The 23,138-nt window shown below is 36.1% G+C and overlaps 1 protein-coding gene across 6 annotated transcripts in view; it reads right to left on the bottom strand.

Annotated features, from left to right (window-relative positions):
* The window catches only part of HGF (hepatocyte growth factor), a 72,296-nt gene that overhangs the window by 32,137 nt on the left and 17,021 nt on the right, over window positions 1–23,138 (bottom strand). For 5 of the 6 annotated variants that reach the window (XR_004254086.1, XM_032200739.1, XM_032200707.1 and 2 more), the window contains exons 3-7: window positions 22,764–22,876; window positions 22,130–22,244; window positions 17,319–17,461; window positions 15,470–15,590; window positions 10,577–10,695 (exon numbers count right to left, since the gene is read on the bottom strand). Coding sequence is in view for 5 of the 6 variants with exons in the window: in XM_032200739.1 (XP_032056630.1) it covers window positions 10,577–10,695; window positions 15,470–15,590; window positions 17,319–17,461; window positions 22,130–22,244; window positions 22,764–22,876 (611 nt within the window). In the remaining variant the exon portion in view is untranslated. The remainder of the gene's footprint in view (window positions 1–10,576; window positions 10,696–15,469; window positions 15,591–17,318; window positions 17,462–22,129; window positions 22,245–22,763; window positions 22,877–23,138) is intronic. The other variant, XM_032200729.1, reaches the window with a different exon arrangement.

The following is a 23,138-nucleotide window of genomic DNA, read 5'->3' as shown; positions in this document are numbered from 1 at the left end:
TAAAATTAGATTAAAGATCACTACACCACACTCAAATACATATTTGTCCTTTCAAAAATATATGAAAAGATATAAGAAATATATGAAAATATATAAGATCTATAAATATAAATAAATATAAATTTAAGCATACAGAAGACATCCTGGATGCATAATATTTCCAAAGTAAATTAATAAATTGCAACTATCCAACTGTAGCAAAAAAGACTTGTAGTATTACCAGTAATTATGCATAAATATTCAACTTAATACAAATTAATCTTATACAAAATAAGCTCTATAGAAAGACCTGACATACTCATGAAGTTAATATTTCAATTGTAATTTTATAATTCATTATAGTAACACATCAACTCCTTACCCATGATGTGGAAAAAGTAATTAGATTGTTTTTTACATATTTTTGTTCTTGTTGGTTTTTTTTAATCACATGCCTGAATAAAATAAAATAAAATAAAATAAAATAAAATAAAATAAAATAAAATAAAATAAAATAAATAATGCACCAATTGATTTTAGAAAGCTTACATTTTTTTGTGAAGAATTCCTTCTTACATACATAAAGGTACAAAGCTCATCACCAAACTTTTCACTACATGCCCTGACAGTGAACTCTATTTGTAGATCATATATTACATTAATTTGATTGCTTTAAAATGTTCTCATTAAAGGAACTTCTAACCAAATTTTCCCTTATGAATACTTACACAGCCAAGTCACTACTGGAAAGCCTTACATAATGATGGCTAAGAGAAATTACTTCAGCATCGGCAAATGAGATTTAACAAAGCAAATGCAGTGTCCTGCACCTGGGAAGAAACAACTGCATGTAACACTACAGGCTGGGGAACGACCTGCTGGAGAGGAGCTCTGCGGAGAAGGACTTGGGGGTCCTGGTGGAAAACAGTTTGGCCATGAGCCAGCAGTGTGCCCTGGTGGCCAAGAAGGCCAATGGGATCCTGGTGTGCATAAAAAGGAGCATGGCCAGCAGGTCAAGGAAGGAGACACTCCCTCTCTACTCTGCCCTGGTCGGGCCTCACCTGGAGTACTGTGTCCAGTTCTGGGTGCCCCAGTACAAAAAAAAGACAGGGATCTCCTGGAAAGAGTCCAGCGGCAAGCCACAAAGACGATACAGGGCCTGGAGCATCTCCCGTGTGAGGAAAGGCTGAGAGACCTGGGTCTGTTCAGCCTTGAGAAAAGAAGACTGAGAGGGGATCTTATCGATGTTTATAAATACCTGTATTGTGGGAGACAAAGGGATATGGCCAACCTCTTTTCAGTAGTGTGTGGGGACAGGGCAAGGGGCAATGGCCCCAAAGTGGAGCACAGGAAGTTCCACAACAATATGAGAAAGAAATTCTTCTTGATGAGGGTGACAGAGCACTGGAACAGGCTGCCTGGGAAGGTTGTGGAGTCTTTTTCTCTGGACATATTCAGGACCCATCTGGATGCCTATCTGGGCAACTTTCTCTAGAGAACCCGCTTTGGCAGCGGGGTTGGACCAGATGATCTCTCAAGGTCCCTTCCAACCCTACAATTCTGTGATTCTGTGATTAGCTACTGCCACTGTGGCATCTCTCAATGAGAATTCTAGTGTTAAAAGGATCATTAAAATATTTTTATTTGAATTAATAAAGCAATCCTATCATTCCAAAATGTTTACAGACCTCTCCCCAAATTCATCTTACTATACCTACATTTCTTACAAATGCCTAGTTTTCAAACATGAAAATTTAGACCTAAAAATGTTACTGAAATATAATTCTAAAATTTAATTCTGAAATTCTCAGGGCTCGTGCCCTCAGAAACAACCTCTCCTAGTCCAGATATTTAGTCTCAGCAAGCTCAGAAATTATCCTAAAAAGTTCAACAAATTCAGCTGGCTATTACCACAAAGAGGAATTATGGGAATGATCTTTGTTCATGGACACAAACAGTGGCATGCTTTAGGAGCAATGACTGCCTTAGTGGGCATTACAAAGGTGTTCTGTAGAACATAAGGCAGCTGCCAAACTTTAAGAAATGCCTCGGTTGTCTAAGTCTACAACTTATAGTCGCCTATATAAATAGTCGTCTATATAGTCGTCTTAACTCAGTAGTGGTTTTGTCCTTGAGGTGAATTACTCCTGTCACCCACACAACCAAGTATAATAATTCCAAGTATACATACCAGGTATGCAGAGTAGTGATGACAGAGAGCCCTGCTTCTGAGAGCACACTCAGCAGTTCTCTTAGAAGATGGACACAGGAAAATGCCAAAATCAGTAAGGAATCCCATCTTCATCCTAGGAATTCCTCTAAAGTATAAATAAAGACCTGCAAATCTGAGGGCTTGTTTCAGGGAGAAAACTATTATGAATTAAGTTAGAAAATGAATTTAAGTTCAATAAGCTATCCCCACTATCTAGGCAGGTACTTTAATTTCATGTTAGAAGTACCTTTTTGGTTCCAGTTCAGCCTTCCAAACTGAGAGAAAAAATACTTTTAAAGGAAGATCACACATAAAAAAAATCATCTTATAAAAGACTGCTATTTATGATTTATTGATTGCTGCTTCTTATTGCTGTAGAAAACTTAATTATGAACAGAATAATGTTAATTTTCAGCAGCATTTTGCTACTTTTGAACTTTGATTTTTAAATTCTGCAAGACTCAAGTTAGCTGTGTAATTCAGACACCTGCTTAATGATTTCCTATTAGTAGTATTTTTACTTTCACGTGTTCACGCTGAGGTCTCCAACTAAAATATAATAATGTAAAAGTATCCTTTTTCCATAAAGCCTTCCTTATCTTGATATCTCAAATCAAATAACTATTAATAATGGACAGCTCACGTATTTAAAGATGCTTGAATAGAGAGATGAAACACTATCCAGAGCTTCATGTGTAAAGCCACAGACAGCCTTCTCAGTACTGGTTCTCACAGTAATGCCAGCATGGGGGAATCAGCAGGGGCCTTGAGTCATTCTACAGCTGAAGCAACCAGCCAGGGTACTATTTCTGTCTTTAACCCCCATAATCCAGAAGTAAATCCTGCACAAATTAGGTCAATAGATAAACTCCTACCAACTTAAAAGAAGGCAGGGATTTTGCTGGACTAATACTTTTCTTTCATGGAAATACTATCTAAGTATTTTTGGACAAGACGTGGTTTGAAAAGAAAATCGTTTAGTTAGTTCTAAATGATTTAATTGGGGGAAAAAATATACAATTGCTTATCTTGTTGCAGTATTTTCTTAGTGCTTCACTCAACAATAGGAAAATGCATTTCATTTATAAAGAAAGATCATAAAAGATAGATTTCAAAAGAGGTGATTAAACCAATGAGGAAACAGTTTTGAACACAAGATCCTCATTAAACACAATCAATGCCTTTCTGCACGTCAAAGAGTATCTCCACTGACTTTCAGGGTATGAGCTACATGCTAACTAATTACAAGTCTTCCAGGCATCCCTACCTCAGGCTATTCAATATATAGTGCTGGGCAATACCAGTGTGGCAGTTCTTTTCTTTTCATGTTTCTTTCAGTGCAAATAGTCATATATTCATGTATGTGTGACATATTTTTTTCACAGTTTAGAAAACATGAAATAAAAAACAAAACAGAAAAAACAAACAAACAAACAAAAAAAAAAAAAAAAAAAAAACAAACACTGATCCTGAAAGAGAAAGGGTTTGGTCTGGTTTTGTGTTGTTTCAGTGAGAACACAAGAAAGTGAAGAAATAAATTAGACCCAAGCTGAAGAATTACAGTTCTGAAGAATATGTTGTCACCTAACCTTTCTGGGTTGTTCCAATATCTACAACTAAGCTTTAAATACAAACAGTTTTGGCTTTAAACCATTTAAAATCTTGATCTGGATTCATATTTTCACAGTTAAATCACCTCTGCAGGTTCAGAGGTGCTTTTAAATCTAACTTTCAAAACTCTCATAGAAATAACTAAAAGAATCTCAGATAGACTCTCATTGAGGAAAGATAGAATAAAGCAATGGAATATGCAATGAATGCTACAGTTCTGTTATGTTTCCATGTAAAGCAAGGTGGAAGGTAATACTTTATCTACTAAACACCAGTCTCTTCTCACTCACTCTTTTCCATAAACATCTTTATCTTACATAAATATTATGTTTAAACTGAGTGGCACTTTTATTTGTTTACATACTGTGATTGAACAAATAACTCTTTTATCAGAACTTCACATCCAAATGGGCAGTTTAAATAGCTGTTTTAAAAAGATGAGTAATTTAATATTGGTGATATATTTTTTTTGGCCTTCCCAAAAGTTGTAGATACACTGCAACGTTTAATTTTACACCTAGAGTCTCACTTTGCTGTTTCATTACTTGCTTTCCATCAAACTCAGGCTGTTATTGAATTATCTCTGGGAATTTAGGTCTCCAGTCACCCATGCCTATTGCCTAGGAGCAAAGACTAAATCCATAATAAAATCAGCTGGGTTGGCTGGAAATCAGATAAGCAGCAACTAAACACTGGCCTTAACATAATATTTACATGTATCTCTGCGTCTTTCAAATGACTGACAAATGTAGCTTCCTCATTTGTGGGCCTTAGCACCTTTCTGTTTTATAGTTCATCCATAGAAATATATATTATTTAAAAACAAACAAACAAACAAACAAACAACATTAGCTACCCACTCCTTTCTTCCCTGTAGTCCACATGCTCATTCATGGCAAAATAATAGCCATTTTCTTTTTTCATATTTGCTGTCATTGCTTCCATTTCTCCACATCCTATGCTTCTTATTGCTATTATAGTTGTCTTTTTATCCTCTCTTCTAACTAAAAATTGTCTCAAGCCAAAACCACAGACACATATGTGAGCAACTTCAAACCAATCCTGGGGTCCCTGAAGGCTTAATCCAGATCCAATTTTTGCAGCTTGAGCCATCTCTAATCCCTAATTGATCCTGTCATCTCTTTCTCACAGCTCTGGCTGTAAGCCACCATGTTTAATGCTGCCTTCTGTGCTTGGAAATAGAGTTACAATGCCCTCCTGTCTCTTCAGTCTTAAAAACATATTTATTTTATGAATGCTTCCTTCCACTGACTTTTTTTGCCCAAAATTGTGTATATGAGCTGTTGTCAGCATTTTGGCTATAGAGCATACTAGCACTCATGACATGTAGCTAAACCCACAAGCAGCATGCTGCCTTGTGGTCACTCCCCCGAAGAGAGGACACCTACGTTTTTGTACATTGTCCAAGGTCTTGGATTTGCAGAACACTTTTTTTTAATTAGTATTTCTTGTAAAATATATAAACAGTCCTCAACATAGGAATTAAAAAACTGTGTGAGAATCCAAACCACAAAGCTATAAAGACATATAACTCATGATGTTCTCTTTTTAGTATACTGAAAATGCACACAGACACAGTTTCAGAAAATGGAGCTGCCACTGAAACCCAGAATGGTCTAGTGTTTTGGGCTCCCTGCTAGGTGGTGGGAAAACAGTTTTTCTATGTGGCTCAAGAAAGACAGAAAACTCAAAATGGGGCACTGATATTTTGCCTTGACTTTCCAGTCACCAAGCTGCTGGTATAACTGTAATATCTGCAATTAATTCCTTTTTTTGTTTATAAAAGCAGTGGGCAGCACTGCTTCTTGTGCAGAGGGCAATTGCCATAAGCCTATGCTAAACATCCTTTGAAAATATCAACACTTTTGAGATCATTACTTCTGTACTCCTCCTCATATAAATTTATTCAGTAGTTTCCAAAGATCTAGTTTTCTGCAGTGAAAATACTGCAGTATTAACTGAAGTAAAATTGCATGTGAAATTTCCACTGATCTTAATATACTTTCTAACTGAAGATCAAAGGAAGAAATTACATTTAATGTTATGAACTTATGCCCAGAGATGAGACAAAAAGTTTTCATCACGACATTAAAATCATTACATTGTTGATTTATATTTTTCATTTAAATTTGGTGATGCTGGTATTGGAATTACATTTTCTTCAGAACTATGATATAATTGATTTATGCAGAAAAATGTAACATTACAGTAGTTTGCTCTCCCACCCAATGATTTTATACAACTTAGTTCAAGCTGTAAATACTAAGAGCTACATGGACTGTAAGCTTGCGTGACCAGCAAAACCAGATGTGAATCCTCAGAACACTGACACATCAGCTCAGGAAATGCCAAAGGATAAAGGTTTATAAAAGTTGTGTTTTTGAAACAGTCAGCTGTAACTTAGGAATATTTTTATTTTCGTAATAAAATCACTTCTACCACAGGAAAAGAATAAATCTATTAGACTGCATATGATTCATGTATTATCTAATATTTAGAGAAATGTGGGAAACTCAGCTTTGTTAAAAGAAAAATAACTGTTTAATGAAAGACAATTCAGTTACAGAGTTAAACAAGATTGTGTTTATAACGTAAAAAGGCTGAATGTAAATGTTCAGAGAATCAAAAACTGTAGATGTGATTGCATGAATTAGTATTGTAGTTCACAGGCAAGATTTTCAAGATGGATGGATTTAATGGGTGCCTGATACAAAACAAGTATTGGTGTCCTGTTAAGTTTCCTCAGTCTCTGTAGAGTCTGATTACTGACATTATCCAAAGTGGCAAATTATTACTTTTCCACAATGGAATAATTTTACTAATTTTAACTAATTTGTACTGGATTTACAATGATTTATGAAAGTGCAGAATAAATTCACTTACTGCCTGCCCTGCCTGCCAGGGAGTACATTAAGAGTATTCATACTCAACCATTGCATTTCAGGCAGTTGACTGACTGACAAGAAGTGACCGACACTCCAAGACATTGCACTGTCCCAAACCAAGAGCAAGCAAGGAGACAATACTCTGAATGATGGATTGTGGAAGTACAAGACAAGGTATAATTTCGTTTGTTAAGAATTCCAGAGTAAAGACAGAGAATCCCTTGTTTCCACTTTTAGTTAGCCGCTGCTCACTGCTCAAGCCAGATCCATTCCCTTCTCTCTCTGTCCCCCCAGTGTATACATATAGGCTGATGTACTGAATGCCTTCTTTGCCTCCATCTTTACCAGCAAGAGTGGCTTTCAGGAATCCCAGGTCCCAGAGACCAGGCTGAGTGGCTGGAACAAGGAAGATGTACCCTTAGAGGAAAATGATCAGGTCAGGGAATACTTGCACAAACATTGTACATTCGTAAGTCCATGTGCCCTGATGAGATGAATCCATAAGTGCTGAGTGAGCTGGCAGATGTGATTGTGAGACCATTTTCTATATTTTTTTGTCAGCTGGGTAAAGTGCTTGAAGACTGGTGAAAAGCAAATGTCACTCATCTTTAAAAATGGCAAGAAGGAGGACCCAGAGAACTACATGCTGGTCAGCCTCACCCCAATCCCTGGAAAGATGTTGAAACACCTAATCCCGAAAACCATTTCCAAGCACATGATGGAGAAGAAAATCATTATTGCTCAGCATGGATTGACCAAGAAGAAGTTCTGTCTGACCAACCTGGTAAGCTTCAGTTGAAATCACCAGTCTGATGGATATGGGTAGTGCAGTGGATATCATCTTCTTGAACTTCAGTAAGGTCTTTGACACTGTCCCCCCTAAGATGCTCATAGAAAAGCTGTTGAAGTATGGGCTGGATGAGCAGACAGTGAAGTGGATTTAATACTGGCTGACCAGCAGGACCCAGAGTATCAGTGCTGCAAAGCCTAGCTGGAGGCCAGTAACAAGTGGAGTACCACAGGGGTCAAAAAAAGGGTTTAGTCCTGTTTAACATCTTCATTAATGGTCTTGACGATGGAGCAGAGTGCAGTAAATTCACAGATGACATGAAACTGGAGGAGTGTCTGACTCACCAAAGGGCTGTGCAGACATACAAAAGGACCCTGGCAAGCTGCAGGGGTGGGGTGACAAGAATCTCATAAAGTTCAACAAGAAGTGTGGAGTTCTACACCTGGAAAGGAGCAACTCCAGGCACCAGGATATGCTGTAGGCCACACAACTTTCAGCTTTCTGTCCATCCTAGTGGACACCAAGTTGAACATAAGTCAGTAATGTGCCAGTAATAAGCAAAGTATCACCAGCAAGTCAAGAGAGATGATCATTCCCCTCCATTTAGCATTGGTGAGGCCACACCTGGATTAGTGCGTCCATTTCTGGGCCTCCAATACAAGAGAGACCTGGACATACCGGAAAAGGTCCAACAGAGGGTCCAACATGATGATGAAAGGCTGGAGCACCTCTCCTGTGAGGAGAAGCTGAGATAGCTGGGACTATTCAGCCTGGAGAAGAGAAGGCTCAAGGGGGATCTTATTGATGTTTATAAACACCCAAAGGGAGGATGCAATTAAGACATAGATAGCCTCTTTTAAGTGGTGCCCAGTAACAGGACGAGAGTAATGAGTAGAACGTGGCACACAAGAGGTTCCATCTAAACATCAGGAAGCACTTCTGTACTGTCATGAACAAGTGGAACGGGTTGCCCAGAGAAGTTGTAGAGTCTCCCATCTTGAAGACTTTAAAATCTGTCAAGACACGGTTCTGAGCGACCTGCTCGTGATGTACCTGGCTAAGCAAGGTAATGGCCAGATGACCTCCAGAAGTGCCTTCCAACATCAGCCATTCTGTGATTCTTTGATATATGTATATATCAAATATACATGTATATATGTATATATGTATACAAAATTAAAGAAAACAAAACAAAACAAAATAAAACAACAGGATTGCATTGTGAAAACATGCTTTTGTATAAGGTCCACCGCTGTCACTTTTCTGTCTAGATTTGAGACACACTCATAGCTGTTTATCTTGATTTAAGCAAATAACAATAATAATACAGATGCCTGAAAATCAAAGAAAACAATCAATACATTTTATTTTTTTTGAAAACTAAATTCAGTTCCAGATGAGCTTAAAATGTTCTTTTTAATAGAATCTAGTCTCTTCTTCTACCCTTCTCCTAAGAGAGCTAAATAAATTTTACAATGACAGAAGCCTACTGAAGTGACACTTAGAGCTAGATGAAAAGCAGAATGTCTACTTCTGAGGATTTTTTTTTCCTTAACACTTAATTTTGGTCAAAAATTGAGCAGAACAACAATGGAATTTGTAGTTTCCCAAACTCTGTAAATTTAAGAGAAACTGACTTTCTTATGAGCAAACAGGACACTGTGCTCACTGGGAAACTTCCCCTTTGCTCTTTGCAGAAAATCTAAAACCACTGTTTTCCCTTTCCTGTCTATATTCCTGGCAGCTCTGCCACAAGGCTGGAATGTATGAAACTGACAGGCTTTTACAGTAGGGATTCTGTCAGAGTCATGTCTTGTTTTCAGAAGTTGCCTCTACTCCCAATAATTTTTCAATGCCACATTTTGAGTAAAGTGAAAAACTCCCTGAGTATTATGAGACAGTCTTTAATACTTTGCTAACACATTGATTATGTCACAGGATGGCAATTCTTTTAGAAAAAAAAAAAAAAAAAAAAAAAAAAAAAAAAAAAAAAAAGGTATCCTAGATCTGACAATGAGAAGTATTGCGGGTAGGATAGGAGACTATCACCTGTAGATCCCACATCTTATTTGCTGTATAAATTGCAATCTGTGAATGAGGCAAGGAATTTCAGAGATGCAAATCTTGATTTCCTCACAGAACCTTGTCCCTACAAAACTTATTTCTAGCAGCTACCTCAGCTCCAACATTTCCATAAAACTCTAGACGAATTACTTCACTGCAGTTTTCAAGAGGGGTCCAATATCTTATCTTCCTCCTTGTCCTTGTACTGCTCAGTTAAGACACCTAATTAGCAGTAGAATAAAACTGGCACAGATATCACAAAGTCATCAGAATCTGGACTTTGAACACAGAATGTGTCCCACAATGATAAAGTCTATAAAATACTAATATAAAGCATCTCAAAGTGGGCATCCAATATTTGCATATCTTAATATCACTTTGATTCGATCCCCTGTCTGTAAAGTGAAGATAACAAAAGCCACCATTTCATAGTTGCAGAATGAAACTAAATTAATTGCCTGTGGAGTGCTTTGATACCAGAGGGATGAATATCACAAAGAAACCCATGGGAAATAAATAATCCTGTCTTTAACACAAGGCTGAATAGTGTGCAGGAAGCAAGGCCTAGAACTGCAGAATGTACAAGAGGAAAATAAAGCAAAGAAGATTTGCTGATAGAGCACTGAGTAGGGAAGGAAGACTACTCAAAACTGTTATACATGCATCTACCCTCAAACTGTAGTGCAGAAGCCCAACATGGTCAAACTAATATTCCACATGAGATCTTCATGCTGACATTGCCTGATTTTGTTAGTCCTTGATTTTACTACTTTTTCATAGCTCCCTGTATATAATATATGCACATATATGTATATTCCAGTGCTAAGTAACACACGTTTTTTTTATTTCCTATCCAAATTAAATACAATGTCATTATAAGAACTTTTCATTGAAAGCTATGTTTTAAGTCAGCAAAGTACAATGAATGAACTGTCTATGGTCCTATATTGCTTGAACTATCTGTGTCCAGATTTTGAAAAGGAAAAGGAAGTAATAAATTTTGCTTAAACTCACCACACGTTTTAATTGCACAGAATTCCCAGGGGGTGTTAGGGTCAAGAGTGTAGCACCATGGTCTCAGCTTGCCATCAGGATTGCGGCAGTAATTATCATCAAAGCCCTTGTCAGGATATCTGCAAACCACAACGAGAAACGTGTCAAGCAAGCCTTCCTGGCAATACTACACAGGATTGTATAAGGTACATAAAGGACTGGCTTCAGCAGAGGCAAACAAGAACCAGTTCCTATTAACCTCTGGTCTGATCCTGTGAGATGGATCAGATACTCTTTAACACTATTAACAAGTTAATAAAACAAAATCACTTTCCAAGCGTGCAACAGAATCAGGCCTCCACAGAAGGGATTCCCTGCTGTGCTAATGCAAAGGCCACCGGATGGAGTAACTGCTAATTGCTAAACTCTTGCTCTTGTGTCTGTCAACTGATGACCAGACTCTAAAGCCACTCATTTTTTTTCTGAAATAGCCCAATCAAGTGTGGATTATATAAACACTGCCTGGCAGGCCGGACTCATTAAGAAAACAGGTTTTTCAGTACAGCAGCCCTGCGTTAAACTGGAAGCTATTTTCAATAGCTCTGTTACTAATGATAGCTCCATTTTCGTAACAGAGCTAGTTCTAGGTCATGCCCTCATTTCAAGCATTGAGGAAAAAAAGGAGGAAAATAAGGAATTAACTTCCGTCTCACTTTATCTCATTAGGATTTAAAACTGTTGTACCATTTAATTATTTCCACGTTCCTGCTGCCACTATTGAGCTGTCAGGCAGAGATTCAAGATAAGGAGGCTCTTTTGTATAAAAGTCCCATACTAACATCAATGAACTTAAAGAGAAGGAGATAAATGAAAAAAAAAAAAAAAAAAAACTTGTTTGTAAAAGAAACCAAAAGTAGATTTGCCCCTGAGGAAAACATGAAATATATGTTAGAGAACAAAGAACTTAACTACCTAGGAACCTGAACCCATTTACAACTGCAAGCAGATGTGTCTCACACAAGCATTGGAAAATATGATTTGCAAGCATTTGTTTTTGCTAGGATGTTTTTTCTATCAAACAATTACCCTAATGTTGACTCATACATTTGCAACATGATCTCCCACTCCTTTGGCTAAATCAGACTCCTTCATCTATGCAAGGGACAGCAACAGGATTCAAGTAGAATTCAAAAGAAAACCAAGTAAATATCTCACAAAAAATGAATATTTAAAGGAAGCTGAAGATATAATAGTTTCAGATCTAACAGCAGCACCTCATTTTTTGCTAGGAAGAAGAGAAACTGTAAAGGAACATATTGAGTCCAAGAATTTCAGAAGCAAACAGTTGATAGGATAACTGTAGCTGAAAACATGATGGCTTTGGGCACCTGTTAAGTGCAGTGATGAAGTCTGATGTCAGCAGTGTATGCTCCAAGTAATATAGCAGTCTGTGTTACCAAGGTGAGTCCAAGAATGGCAAGGTCCCTGCAGTCATAGCTCCCTAAAGCCACTCAGGAAAATAGGGTAAGTAAAGAATCCACTTTATAGAAGAATGTCTTGCATTGCATTGAACACTCCATCCTTCCTAGCATTGTTGGTATGTCAAAATGGTATCAGTAAGTAGCTGAAACTTAAGAATAGATATAATAGTTCTTCAGGGCTCTAGCTTTGACCATCATTGTCAGACAGTGCTGTTAATGAACTGTATCTTTCCACCTATTGTATCTACTTAGAGAAGGGTAAAAAGATACTTCCAGAACCCAGAGCCTTTCCAGTCACCAGTTCTTCCCACAACATTCTTAGGCCCATTTCTGGCATCTTTTATATTTAGCAAGCAACAGTTCCTCGGTTCCCATAGAAAAGGCAAACTAACACCTTTAAGATACAAATATAAGGGACCATATATAATATGAGGCTTCAAACTATTCCACGCATTTCCACAACACAAGATTCCCTGAGAGCTATTCCCTTTCATCTACAGATTTGTTCTCCTTGTAATTCACTTGGGCACAGATCTCTTGCTCACACCCAACAAAGACCCCAAGGTTTCCAAGATCTTTCAGAACCCTTGAAACAGCAGTAGCTGTACTTTCCTGCTGAAACTGAAATGAAGCATAAAGATATACATCTGGTGTCAAAATCAAGACTTTTTTCTCGGTTTCTAAGAAAAAAAAAAAACACATAAGATGTTAGATGAAGAGATATTTATTCTCTTTAAAGAGACAGATGCTGATGTCTAGCTCTGCTGTGACTAAACTGATTCTTAGTGTCTGAAACTGTTGCTTTACCAATATTTCTTTTCCTTTTTTTTTTTTTTTTTATAAATTTTAAAAGGCATGCAGTACTGAAAACTTATTTTTGTATAATACAAATTTTCATAACAGAGATATGAACCAGAATATGTTAATAAAAGAATACCTACATCTATGAAATCCATATATTGCACTTCAACCCCACATTACTTTATGCAATAAGCACCTATTTCCATGACATATTTGTTTCTGAGCAGAAAATAAAAGAGGAGAGAACTGCTGCTTCTCAATGCTTTTCAATGTCTGTCTAAGCCATTATCCTCAATGGTCTATATTCCACATTGAGGCATAATCCTGCCTAACATGTGGGAGTTGGAGCTTCTGCATCCACTAAAGGCTAAAAATGGGTCATCCAGGAGTTGTTTGGGGGAGTTCCTACTGCTAGCTTCAATCACATCTAACAGGTATTAAGAATTCTCTTCAGTAATTCCTCTGAAGGGAATAAATCTGGAACAATTCACTGAGGTGACAAAAAGCAAAAGTGACATGTATTCACCCTGAGCTGAAAGCAGGTAGATTATGGAGCACTTGAAAAGATTATTAGTCTTACCTCTCTTTCTTCATCATTGCAATTGATGCATCCATAAATGCAAATAAGTTAAAATCTTTCCAGCTATACTAGTCCTTCTTGGTTTCCAGGTTATTCACATTACTCCTAGATAATATAGAACAAGCCCCTGAAGAGACTGCTGTATTTTAATTGATCATTTGTTCCAGACTTCCTCCCTTATTTACAACCTAAATGTTCATTAAAATGTGAATAAGATAAAATAATAAATTAAAATAAAATAAAGAGTTAAGATAATCAAAGTGTAATTGTCACTACCTTTAGTGATCATTTCATAAAGGTAATTAACATCAGTCCTAGAAATATCCTGAAGTTTACAGTTGCGAAAGCATTAACAGATTGGTTTAATCCACATGGACTGCTTTTCAATTGCTTTTTTTTTTTTTTTTTTTTTTTGAAGGAAAGAAAATAAAAAGAAACAGTCTGAACATGAACATGATCAGGAAGATATTTTCAGTGGGAAATGTTTAAGTAGGAAAGTGATCACTAGTGAGACAGCAGCTAGTCTGAAAAGTTGTTTTGTGAACAAACCAAAACTAACAGAAGAATAGTTTCCTTCTGATAGAAAAAAAATTGCTATTGTTTGTACCCAGAAGTTCTATAAATGACTCATTCCTAAGGAAAAAAAAAATCTTTCTGTGACTTAGCCTAGAATGCACAACAAGTGCATGGCAAAACTCAGAAACAGATTATCTTTGGTCCCAGACTGCTAATACAAACTATTTATTGTAGCAGAGCCATGGGAGACCCTGCGATTATTCATGAAGCAGATCATCTGAGCTAAGAGGGAAAAAAAGTTTATATCACATTAACTCAAAAATTGCAGACACTTAATGTTTTACTGAAAATAAATAGATAAATAAATAAATCAGACTAAAATCTACTAGTACTGTATTTCAGAGTATAAAAATTAGGCTATATTTAATGGAACACTTTAAAATATATGAAGATACTTTCAGTGAAAGATCTCAAACATTCTGAGATTGTTGATTCTTGCAGTCTTTCTCCAGCAGCTGAAGGTTATTCAATCCATTTTAAAAGTGGAGTTAATCCAAAAGCCAGAGTAAAATAAAAAGAAATCTCAGTCCAATTTAAGACAGACACAAATATCCTTCTGCATGGCTTAAACCTCCCCACAAAATCCTTCCAGAATGGTGTGTTACAGATGATCCTCTGCAGTAATGTGAAGTCTACCTTCTAGGAAAAATGCTAAGGACATACAATTTGTCTTGCTATTACTGGCTATATATAAGTATTTTATAAGTATATATATATATATATATACGCTTATAAACAAATATATATATATTATATTATATATTATATATATATTATATATATATATTATATATTATAAGTATATAAAATATACTTATATTTTATATAAGTATAAATATAAGTCTTACATATATAAAAGTCTAAAACATTAATCCATAAAATGCTAAACAGAATGATCTGTTTTTCCAGGTAGAACAAACACAGCAGTCAAGCAGATTGGATACATAAAGCTGATTAGAGCAGAAGACCAGCTACAGTTTTAAAGCTCTTCAATAGTTCAAAAAAGGAGCACACGGTGTAATGTCACACATTTATATTCACTAAGTGTATTAAGAACTCTAACATAAAGAAAAAAACATACAATTTTTATTGTTACTTACTCTGTAATGTTTTTAAGGTATTTTAAGCTAAGTGAAGCTGTATAACAATATATACATAAATATTCAGAGGTAACTTTTTTACTGATATTGAGGCTAGGGAGGAAATCTTGACCAACTAACGCATTGCATGTAAATCACTGCACTATACAGAATTAAGATGTAGCCACACCTGCACAAAATAGTCACTAGTATCCATCCTGCATCTCCATCATGACTGTAACCAACCTGCACATATCACAGGCCAGATCCCCAAAGAGCTAAAACTAATAAACTCGATTAATTTCATCTCAGTTTATTTTTCCCAACTGCTTCCAGAATACATAGAATTTTCAAATTTAAACCACACAGATTTGCTTGGAAGTGAGGAGGAGATTACCTCTCAGGACGAAATTTGTGTTTGTGTGGTCTCTGAAGATCCCAGCGCTGACACTCCTTGCCTGACTCGGTATGATCCATTGGCCCTCTGTAACTCTCTCCATTGCAGGTCATGCATTCAACTTGAAACAAACAAAAAAACAAATAACATACTAGTTATTTTTTATGCTGGTGAATTTTAACACACACACACACACACACACAAATCATATCCCTGCTGTTTTAAATTGAAAGCAACCTAGAAAGACATAAAAACTGATATCTTTTAAGTCAGGGATCCTTGGTATGGGAAATGTCCTTTGGAATTGCATCTCTTCCTTAGATCTAATCCAGATGCTTAAGTCTGGTACCTCTTTATGGGACTCTTATGGTTTGGAAGCATGTAGGTGTGAACTGTTAGAGGCCTTCATGTTCCTAGCTGATTTCTAACCTTTTCTATTACAGAGATTTCGTTGAGTTCTTCTAATCTCTAATGTGCTGCATACCAAGTTGAAAGTGTTACAGTTACAGGGAGATAGACACACCTGAGGAAAGATTATTAGAGGTGATATTTTCTAAATAACTAACTTTCATAATTCTAAATCACTGTTATTATACAGAACTGTATAATAACAGCACCAGGTTAAATGCAGAATAATGTCTGAATCAGAAATTTCAGGATGTACTGTCTGTCTCTTTAAATTCTTAGCACTTTTAGTTACATATGATGCTGATTCTTTTTGATACTAATTCTTTTTGTCAGCTTAATTGATGATACATTTTCAGTCTTGGTTTAAGAAAGTTGGGGGGTGGAAGGAGAGTGAGCAAAAGCCACTACAGGGATTTGAAATTGCAGCTGAACAAAATATGCTACATAATATAGAATGAGAAGTCTTAAAATATAGCATAAAATCACCATAATTAACTACAGACACATTTCTCAAGTGCCCCCTAATTAGAGTAGTTGTAATTAAGGAGCACTTAATAAATATTAATTTATACAACTACAAATCTCATTTTTCAGTCAAAATATCTGCTACCAAAGTCTTGATCCTGCAGTGAGCTCCAGGTCTTATCCCATTTGAAGCTCACTTAAATTGATCTTTAAGTGTTATCTCTTAATAGATTTTCAAGCTCCTTTTATATCATTCTCTTCCTCCTTCCTTTCCCTTGCATAGCTATTGAACGTAACATATTAGCTGGAAAATTAAAGGCATCCTATCTTGAGAATTTAAATGGGTAGATTGACTGGAACTGAATTGGCTGACTAGCAAGATATGGAGTTTGGTTTGGAAGTTAACAAAACATGAAAGTCAAGAAATGTGATGGTACACATCAATTTGATTTCAGATTCTGTGACTTGAAAGTGTAAAGAGATTGCCTTTCTAAAAAGTTTTCCTGTTTACAGCATTTATCATTTGAAAAACAAAATGTGTGTTTACTTTGAACATTTGTCCTGTAATTCACTACCCATATATTTTCATCAAAAAAAAAGGAAAGCTGATTTAATCATGGAATGCAACTAGACAATTTTATCATCCAGTTGTGCTGAAATTGTTAAAGGATTTACTATAAACTAGGTAATGAAATAAGGGACACATTTGTGCACTCAGCACTACTTCAATGTTTCAGCTTCTCCATGACCTGGACAAGAGCTGCTGAGCCTGAAAGCTTGTTCAAATTTTCCAGATTACTAGAATGTAAAAAGACATTTTTTCTCTAACAACTGCTTTTATTGCTACAGCATTCATTCTTGATAAGAAATCACCTTTCCTTGCTGCAAAGGTGAGTGTTACTGAAGATAACAGTTCTGTGTACCTGCTCTTTGTACAATAAAAAAGCAACTTTTCACATGAGCACTGCCACATTACCTTCTGAGCAGAGGGGGATGTCACAGACTTCGTGGCGTGTCTCTGGGCTGGTGGTGAAACACCATGGCCCTCCCTCTTCCCCTCGGGGGTTTCGGCAGTAGTTTTCTCGCAGATCTTTACCCCGATAGCTCGAAGGCAAAAAGCTAGTTTTAAAATGACAATCATTACAGTATAAGAGCATGCAAACTTCAGTGTTAATCATACTATTTTTATAAACATCTAGAAACAATCACATTTCAGCTTCCTTCTCCCTTCACCCTCCCTCCACTCTGCCCGCACACACAAAAATATCTGTCCATACAAAAATACACATCTTCAGTTAGGATTGCTCAATCAATGGTCCAAGTCTGGGATAATTTGTCTGGCCTGTAGCTTACTCTAGCAAGTTTTACTCCCATCCCTCAGGCACCCAGAGATAGCTATCTGCTACAGAGCCAGTGGCAGCAGCACACTCCCTGCCAACCCTTGCTACTCTCTTCTTCAGCAGCTTGTAACTACTCACAGAGCAGTAGAAGACCCCTGGAAAAGGCAGGTGGAATTTATTATGGGCATAGGTGTAAAATTCATTGGTCCATTGGCCCATCAGACCTGCTGTTCATACGCACCTTATGTGCATGTATCAGGCTCAGCCCACATAGCTTACGAACAGAGGTCTCTTGCCATGCCTGGTCAGGCAACAGCTAGACCTGAGTACCAGGAAATTAGTGTGAACAAGGTTGAGTGGTGTGACACACCACACCAAGGGGTCTTCACTACCTGAGGCCACGACTGCTTTGAATTTAAGCATCAGAAATTAGCCCAGGTACTGCTTTAGATGTCTTGCTTCATATTCTGCCAGAAAGCCCAACTGTTGTCACCATAAGGTCTGCTACATAGAGATCTACTTCTCAGTGCTTTTGTACAAATTAAGTCATTTAACAGGAACCTTGCTGACTAAAATTTTACTGACTAAAACTTTGCTTACCCTTTCACTATATTTTGTGATTTTGCTGCAAGGCCTATTAAAAAGCAATATCCCTTGGCATTTTTTCTTTACAATGCCTTCAAGGCAATGTTAAGCACTTTATTTGTCTTTAGGGATTGAATGTGTATATTTTTGCCCTAGCACACATTTTCAGTATGAGACTTCCATGTCAATGCCCAGTCCACCAAATATAAACCCTTTAGGGCCAAGGTTTTGTCTTCTTATCTGTCTGGAAAGGGATGCGTCTCTAGAGACACTCACACATTCACCCAGACAAATATATACATAGACATGTATATATATTTATAAGTAAAAGTAATAATAATTGTTTTTCCCCACAATTTAGGTGAGGAAATAGCTTACCCTGTAGTAAGGAACCTGACCTAAGAGCTTATCACCACACAAGCTGCACTTTATAGACAAAGCCAGTGTTCTTTCACTGTCAGTTTCCTTGCAATGTTACTCAAACATAAGGTAAATTACAATTCAGAATTATGCTCAATCCTATGAAAATTTCATTTTTTTCTTGGTTAATTGAAAAATTGTGCAAAACACCTTGGGGATCACACAAAACCTGTAATTCAACTTAATAAATTAGTTTCATTTTTGTGGTTTCTAAGATTTTTTGCATTTTTTTTCTTCAATATGCTTAAATTCTGGTAGAACATCACAAGTAAACTACACTTTTTTATCCCAATAACTTATTCTGCATTTTTTGTACTTTTTTTTTTTTTTTTTTTATCTTTTTTTATCTGTAATCACCAAGGGAATCAAAAGTATCTCTATTTTAGTGAAAAAAAAAAAAAAAAAAGGTATTAAATTTTATCTAACTTTCTTTAGAGGAATGTAGAAACTTGCAGCTCAGGTATCCAAACAAAGCACTGGGGACAGTCTTTATGATGTTGATGTAGTTTATATACAAAAGCAAAAGAGAAATATATAGTCCTTGCTGTCCTTGGAAAATTCCATGTTATGAATGAATAAATAAATAAATAAATGGAGAGAAAAAGAAAATTCCAGCAATTCCAATGTGACATTTTAATCATGTTTTATTCCAGCTAATGAAATCTTTGAATTAACTGAAGTGGAAAAATACCTCTGTTAATCACATTGTGGTTCTAGTCAAGGCAACGTGGAAACACTACTTAAAAGTGCTTTTCTTATTTTTGGTTCTTGAAGAGAATAATTTCTGTGTCATCACTGCTGCTTATGAAATTGTTGCTTCTGTTTGTCTTCTGTAGTCTTGTAAAATAAATGTCTCAAAAAAAATTAACTAAAGACAATCCTGGACAAACTTTTCTGATGGGGCATTACAATCTGTATATGCATTAACGTGGTGTGTCAGCACATGTTAGAAAAAGTTATTTAATTTTCCTGCTGGAAAATCTTTCTGCTCAGAAAATACAGGAGAAAAAGCATCTCAAATTTTGCCAGATATACTATCACAATATTAAAAAAATAAATAAAAATAAAAAAATGTATAACATTAAAAACTCAAGATGGGTCAGATACACAAATGGATTCAACAGGTATTGAAGCAACATTCTTGAGGGAGGAAATGAGACAGAGTAAAGACTTACCCAAAATTATACAATAGAGCCACTCCTAAATCTGTGTACTGATTTAGTTCAACTACATTACCTAAGGAAGAAGAGAGCCAGAAACTGAAGCCAGTAAGAGTAATGGTAAAAGCAGATTCAACAACAGCTAAAGTTGCTGGAAGCTAGCAAAAAGCCAGTGAAGTATTGGTCTACTCTTACACCATCTCTCTTTTACCTTTCTTATATTATCTTGAGCCATTTAGGTAATAAATTCTTAAGAAACAAAAATATGTAGAGAGAGTTTTATAAACTGTGCTAGAATAGAAACTAAAATAATGTAATCCTGATTTCAGTTGGGAGTCTCCAGGTTCTACTGGAATACAAATGAATTAAATACATCATTAGTTAAATACAAACACAAGTTTAAAGTCTGAAGTTATTTTAAAATTTTCTGGAAAGATCAAGAAATAATCAATAAAGTACATCTCTCCTTTGAACATGAAAAAAAAAAAAAAAAAGGGGGGAGGGGGGGGATTTATTTTCTAAATTGCACATGGTGATAACCAGATGTTGAGAAAAACTGACCTAAAAATCTAAGACTTTCATACTAATAAGTTCCAAACACACCACTACTGTCTGCTTCTTCCCATCTCCCTCATGTCTCTGATGATGAAATCATATTTTCTGATGTTGAAAAACAAAATTAGCATTCAGCCACCTCGTTTATCCAGTGACCTTTTAAAAATTAAACTTATTGCACAAGACAGGAGAAAAGTCATTCTCATAAAATTCATCATAGAAGGGTGTCTGTCTCTCAGCAGATAGAGCTGTGTTTGGTACAGATCGAAACAAAATTTCAATTTAGTGATACATATATACCCTTCATACACTTTTTCTTCTTTTATTACACAGTCATGTGTATACTATACAAAATTAATGCTCATTCCTGATGTGATTATTGAGAATTATTTCATTTTTAAAAGATGAAGGTGGTATACCGCAAGGTATTGAGTCTCAAGAGGTCATTGCCATATGAGGTGATGGCATTTATCATATGATCACAATTAAGCATGGGTCTAGTCCAACACTGAAAATCAGACACACGATATTGTAAGCAGTCAAGTCCAGTCCAGTCCAAGCCTGAGGCTCAGCTCTGCAACACATCATAAGAGGAGAGAACCCAAGTATTCTTCACCTTTTAATGTTGTTCCAAGCTCTCATCTTGAACTCTGGATAGATTTGGTCAGGACAGGACTGAGCAGTGTATAGCCCAGTCTCACTAACAGTCTCCAGTTTGGCTTTTCCTAAACAAAGTGCTGATGCTGAGAGAACAGACCAAAAGTCAGCAAAGTGAATGGGAAATTATTGGGTGAGAGGACATGTCTTTTTTGGATCTTAAGAGTTTATAATCTAACTGTCTGAAGCCAATATGAAAAGGTTCAAAAAGAAATGGCCAAAAAGTGGGAAAGTAAATCTTCTTATTTATTGATTGATTGATTGATTGATTGCTAGTTTCCAGCAACTTTTGCTACGGTTAAATCTACTTTTATCATTACTCCTCCTGGCTTCAGTTTTTCATTTTCTTCTCTTTTCTTTAGGTAATGTAGATGAAATGAGGCTGCTCTCAGGGTGTAGATATGTTCTCAGTTCCCATTATATCAGGACTTAAACTCAAAAGTTGTCCCATATCTGCTGCATCAACTTTTAGTTATTGTGCTTGTATGATCTGAAGAAAAGGATTTAAATCATTTGATCAATAATTTCAGTGTATTCGTTGCCTGATCTAAATGCTTTATAGAGTTTAACATATACTACAAATAATACAGAATGAGTAAGATCTATGCAAAATATAGTAACAATAATTGTATACTGATCAAATAGGTGGGCTAATATTCCCAATAGCCTTTGCTTCCCATACCATATTTTTTAAAATGACCCATTTCCTAGGAGCCCATTAGAAAACAGTGATAAACTTCCAGACTCCAGGCTGAAGTAATGCAGCTGTTTTGCTACTGCCAGGATCAAAAGGGTATAAAGAGCTAAAAAAAAATCCAACACGGGGGAGGAAAGGATCCAGACACGCAGGCTAGCCCTGGGAGAGAACACTTTGTAGAAAGACTGAGAAGGTAAGAGTTTTCTGAGACCTAGAGAATGACATCTCTTGGGAAAAGGCAAGAATACACCTAGCAGATTTTGTGGTTTAAGATCAATGTTCTCATAAATTCCTTGTCTACTAATAAATAAAACTGTGCTTTGTAGAAGCTGTCTGAGTACTATTCCCACTGTCTCTGCTGCTGAACTCTTACCTGTGCTCATGGGGAATCATTGAGTTCCAGGCCTGACACTGAATACCACTTTTGGTGACAGATATTGTCCCTTTGTAGTCTGCTCCTTTTCCAATTATACAATTCCTGACATAGTCTATTGAAAGAAAAGGGAAGTATTAGGAGTTCGGTTAAATATTTTCTCAATGTATTTAAAAATAAATCTCATTGTCAGTTTTCACATTAAAAATATTTTTCATATTCTTTAAAGACATAATTGTTCAAAAAAAAATAATTGTCCACATGTATTTTTTCCTTTTTTTTTTTTTTTTTAAAAAAAAAAAGAGTTATCACTAGCTTGACAAAGAAAGCTATCAAAAATATTATCAAAGTGTCTGATTAACCAAAAGTACATGACTCAGGACTTAACACCTCCACTTATTAAGAAGGTAAAGAAAAGTAACATTAAGTCAATAACAGTAACACATACAACTGAGATTTTAATTTCTGCAACACAAAGACAATATTTGTAAATAAAGATGTAAGTTTCAGCTTTCAGAATGTATAAAACCATATTATACCCAGAATGTCTCTACAGCCAAAAAGTCACTGACTGACCTCAGCTTTTGTCCCCTTCCATAGCTGGAAAAACAAAATCAGTAAATAAATCAGTTACCCTTCTTTTCAAACAGATCAAACGCATGGTCTTGCTTCTTTCTCACACCATTTGTCAAGCTGTTGAAGGATAACCAATGGCACCGTTTTGTAACTCTGTCATAAGCAAAAGCCCTGCAAAGAAAATCTTGATGAGAAAAAAATCTCTATGTGGTTTATAATAATGACACATGGCTTGCCAAGGAGCATGCAATGACATCAGATTTATTTTTACTGGGAAAGTCAGAGAAACAGCCCCAATTATGATTTAAACCCACAACTGTGCTGACAAGAACAAAGAAACAAAGAAATTAATTTGATGTGGCCACTACATTAAATACTAGCTTGGTTGTTCACACTAATCTAAGAGTTCCCTTGTCATTAAAGATCTTTATTT

This window comes from Aythya fuligula, chromosome 1, assembly GCF_009819795.1.
Source record: "Aythya fuligula isolate bAytFul2 chromosome 1, bAytFul2.pri, whole genome shotgun sequence".
NCBI lineage: Eukaryota > Metazoa > Chordata > Aves > Anseriformes > Anatidae > Aythya > Aythya fuligula.
This window is presented reverse-complemented; position numbering and strand designations above follow the sequence as displayed.